General features: G+C 39.8%; 1 protein-coding gene across 1 annotated transcript in view; it reads right to left on the reverse strand.

Moving 5' to 3' along the window:
* Positions 1–3,697, reverse strand: part of LOC113822127 (uncharacterized) — a gene marked incomplete in the record, with an annotated part of 87,109 nt that overhangs the window by 10,937 nt on the left and 72,475 nt on the right. Inside the window, 3 exon segments of the mRNA XM_070129595.1 lie at positions 2,392–2,529; positions 3,121–3,314; positions 3,460–3,552. Coding sequence (XP_069985696.1) covers positions 2,392–2,529; positions 3,121–3,314; positions 3,460–3,552 — 425 coding nt within the window.

The following is a 3,697-nucleotide window of genomic DNA, read 5'->3' on the forward strand; positions in this document are numbered from 1 at the left end:
TAAGACTGCGGCAGTATAAAGCGCACAGAGACGAGAAATTCCTTTTTTGGGGGAGGGAGGGGGCGCTGAGTCGTGATACAAGGGATACGGACCTAAGACTTTTTTTTTGTTCTTGTATACGCATCTCCGTCCGAGAGATAACATAGGGGATACGGCTTATAATCTTCTGCCAAGTAGGATATAAAAGACGAGCACAAAACTCTCGCGCATTTATCGTTCCTGGTAAGGTTTTCTGTTATCTCGTTTATTTTGTTTGCTTGTGTGGCGGCAATTTCAAAAGATTAGATTTTCACGCTTTCCTAGTTTCATCAGGACAAAAAAGCGACATCGTAAGAAATAGATAAAAACAGAAGTGAGAGAGAGAGATTGAGAGGGAGAGGGAGAGAGAGAGAGAGAGAGAGAGAGAGAGAGAGAGAGAGAGAGAGAGAGAGAGAGAGAGAGAAGAGAGAAACAGAGTATAAAAAATATGACAAAGCAGATAGAACACGAGGAAGAACAGAAACAAAGAAAGAAGACAAGACAGAACAAGACACAGAGAGAAAAAAATATGACCAGTACAAACACTAAAACAGAATTTTCACCACCCCCCTCCCCTCCCACGTCCGCCACACCTCATCCCTCCTCTGATTCTGACCTTTCTGACCCGCCGGAAATTTATATGGCGAGGGAGAAGGGAAACGGGTCGGCGGTTGGAAAAAAGTCCATAAATTTTAACGACCGTCACTGGATATCACGAACTTGAGCTCTTTCTTATGAGCGGCTGCTTCCGTTATTTTAACTTCGCAGCGAAAAAAATTGAGCATTGTTGTTTTTCTTTTAAATATATACATGCATAGATACTTTAACTTCGCAGCGAAAAAAAATCGAGCATTGTTGTAAAAAAAAAAAAAAAAAAAAAAAAAAAAAAAAAAAATATATATATATATATATATATATATATATATATATATATATATATATATATATATATATATATATATATATATATATATAAATTAAGAGATACGAAGCAGCGTAGATGATTATCAGTGATGAAGACAATCTTTAAATTATCATCACGGTAGTAGCGGAATAATTATAATACTAGTAGCAATAATAGTGGTAATACCAATAGTAGAAGTAGAAGTAGCAGTAACAATAGTAGTAGAAGTAGTAGAAGCAGCAGAAGTAGAAGTAGAAGTAGTAGTGGTAGTAGTAAAAGTAACAGTTAGTATTAATAGCAGCAGTAGTAGCAGCAACTGTAGAAGTCGTAGTAGTAATGGGATAGTATTAATAGTAATGGTGATAGCAAAAGTAATAGCAATAGGAACAGGAACAAGAACAGTAAGAGTAGCTGTAGCAGTAGCAGTAATGGTAATAGTAGTAGTAAAGTAGTAGTTGTAACAGCATTTCGTTCTGACTCTGGGCTATCCCAATTTGCCAGACCTCTTTTTTATTCCAGTCAGCTGACACTTAATGTTGATGTTTACATAAGCTTTATGTCATATGCAACGTTTTCATGGCTAAGGATCGCTGTCTCTCTCTCTCTCTCTCTCTCTCTCTCTCTCTCTCTCTCTCTCTCTCTCTCTCTCTCTCTCTCTCTCTCTCTCTCTCTCTCTCTCTCTCTCTCTCTCTCTCTCTAAGAAGCGATGTTGACAAATCGGAGGATCCCGAGCCTAGGGTGAGTTGCCAGTTTTTTTGTTTCCTGAGCTTAAAAGATGTATAGTAGTGGTCCGGGTTGTAAGAGTAATAGTGATGATGATACTACTACTAATACTAGTGCTGCCGCCGCCGCTGCTGCCGCTGCTGTTTGTATAATACTGTTTGTTGCTGTTACTACTAATGCTGCTACTACTACTAGTAATGATGATGATGGTGATGATGATGATGATGATATAATAATAGTAACAGTTATAAAAATCAAAACCAAAAAAATTTTTTATCATTATTTGTATTTTTATCATTATCATTATTATTATCATCATCATTAAAATCAACCACAACAACAGTATCGTTACCCAACGAATCACTCGAAAACCACACACTTAATGAACCAGAAACACAGGTCATTAGGCCTGAACCACATAACCAAACTCCCCCCAAAAATAGACAATAAATTACACACTTGAAAACCTCAGAGATATTTTGCTAAATACAGAACCTCGCCCTTGATATAAAATGATTTACTTTGTTCGTGATAATCATAACAATAACAACAACAATACGAACACCACATATAGAACATTTCACTTGTTATAACACACCACATATAAAACCTTCCACTTGTAATAACACACCACATATAGAACCTTCCACTTGTAATAACACACACACTCATACTCTGAACATTTCCTTTGCTAAACATTATCAATCCCAATTACAACAGCGACCCCATGGGCAAGGCGGCCGTACCTAGAACCTTTCCTGATGGTGCCGGAGCGTCTCTTGGTGGCCGCGATGACCAGGAGATCCGAGAAGAGGAAGAGGCAGCGTTCCTTCCTCGTGCCAAGACCCGAGTGCATCGTCACAAGGTCATGGCGGAGGTACGTCCTGTGGAGAAGACACAGATACGAGGTTATCTTTGTGGCTGGTTGATTGATTGATTGATTGAATGACTGGTTGATTGAATGAATGAATGAATGAGTGAATGACTGGCTGATGGAATGGATGAATGAATGAATGAATGAATGAATGAGTGAATGACTGACTGACTGACCGAATGAATGAATGAATGAATGACCGAATGATTGACGGACGGTCTGACTGACTGAATGAATGAATGACTGGCTGACTGACCGAATGATTGACGGACTGACGGACTGACTGACTGAATGAATGACTGGCTGACTGACCGAATGATTGACGGACTGACTGACTGAATGAATGAATGACTGGCTGATTGTCTTAATGAATGTCTAACAATGAATGAATGAATGGCTGACTGACCGAATCATTGACGGACTGACTGACTAAATGAATGAATGAATGACTGGCTGACTGACTGACCGAATGATTGACGGACTGACTGAATGAATGTCTACCTGACTGACTGACTGACGGAATGAATGACTTAATGGCTGACTGACTCTCTGTCTGTATTTATACATACACTTCAAAAAAAAAATCATATTGATAAAGTACCTATCAGGCTGCACTAGACCGTCCAAGCCCTCGATGGTATTCTCGAGCTCCTTCAGCAAGAGCTGCTGCTGCTCCAGCTGCAGCGCCTCCTGCTCGGAAGCGTTGATCCTGGAGGCGATCTGCAGCACCATGACGATGGCTTCGGTCAAGAGGGCGTGGTCAGGGTGGTCACGACTCGTGTGCTTTAGCAGACGCTGGAGAAGGAACGACAGATGTGTTTCGTTTCAGATAAATTGTACTCTTTCCCTCTCCTAAAGAAACACAATAATACAGTTTGTAACACAGAACTCTTCACAAAGATGTCATAGAACATTTTTTTTATATGAAAAGGAAACCAACCTTCATCAACAGCTCGAACTGTGGGAAGCGCTGAACGGGTTTGATAAGGAGGGCTTTCAGGTCCAGCTTTCCATGATGCTCCCTCGCCCGGGCCTGAAAGATAATTTTTTTTGAAAGATCTCGTTTCTAAATTCTATGCCACTGCGTAATCAATCCAAAGTTTAGATTCTCTTTTAATGCCCTTCATCTTATGATAAGTCTTCATTCTTTTCGGAAATTCTCTTTTAATGCCTTCATC

This window comes from Penaeus vannamei, chromosome 14, assembly GCF_042767895.1.
Source record: "Penaeus vannamei isolate JL-2024 chromosome 14, ASM4276789v1, whole genome shotgun sequence".
NCBI lineage: Eukaryota > Metazoa > Arthropoda > Malacostraca > Decapoda > Penaeidae > Penaeus > Penaeus vannamei.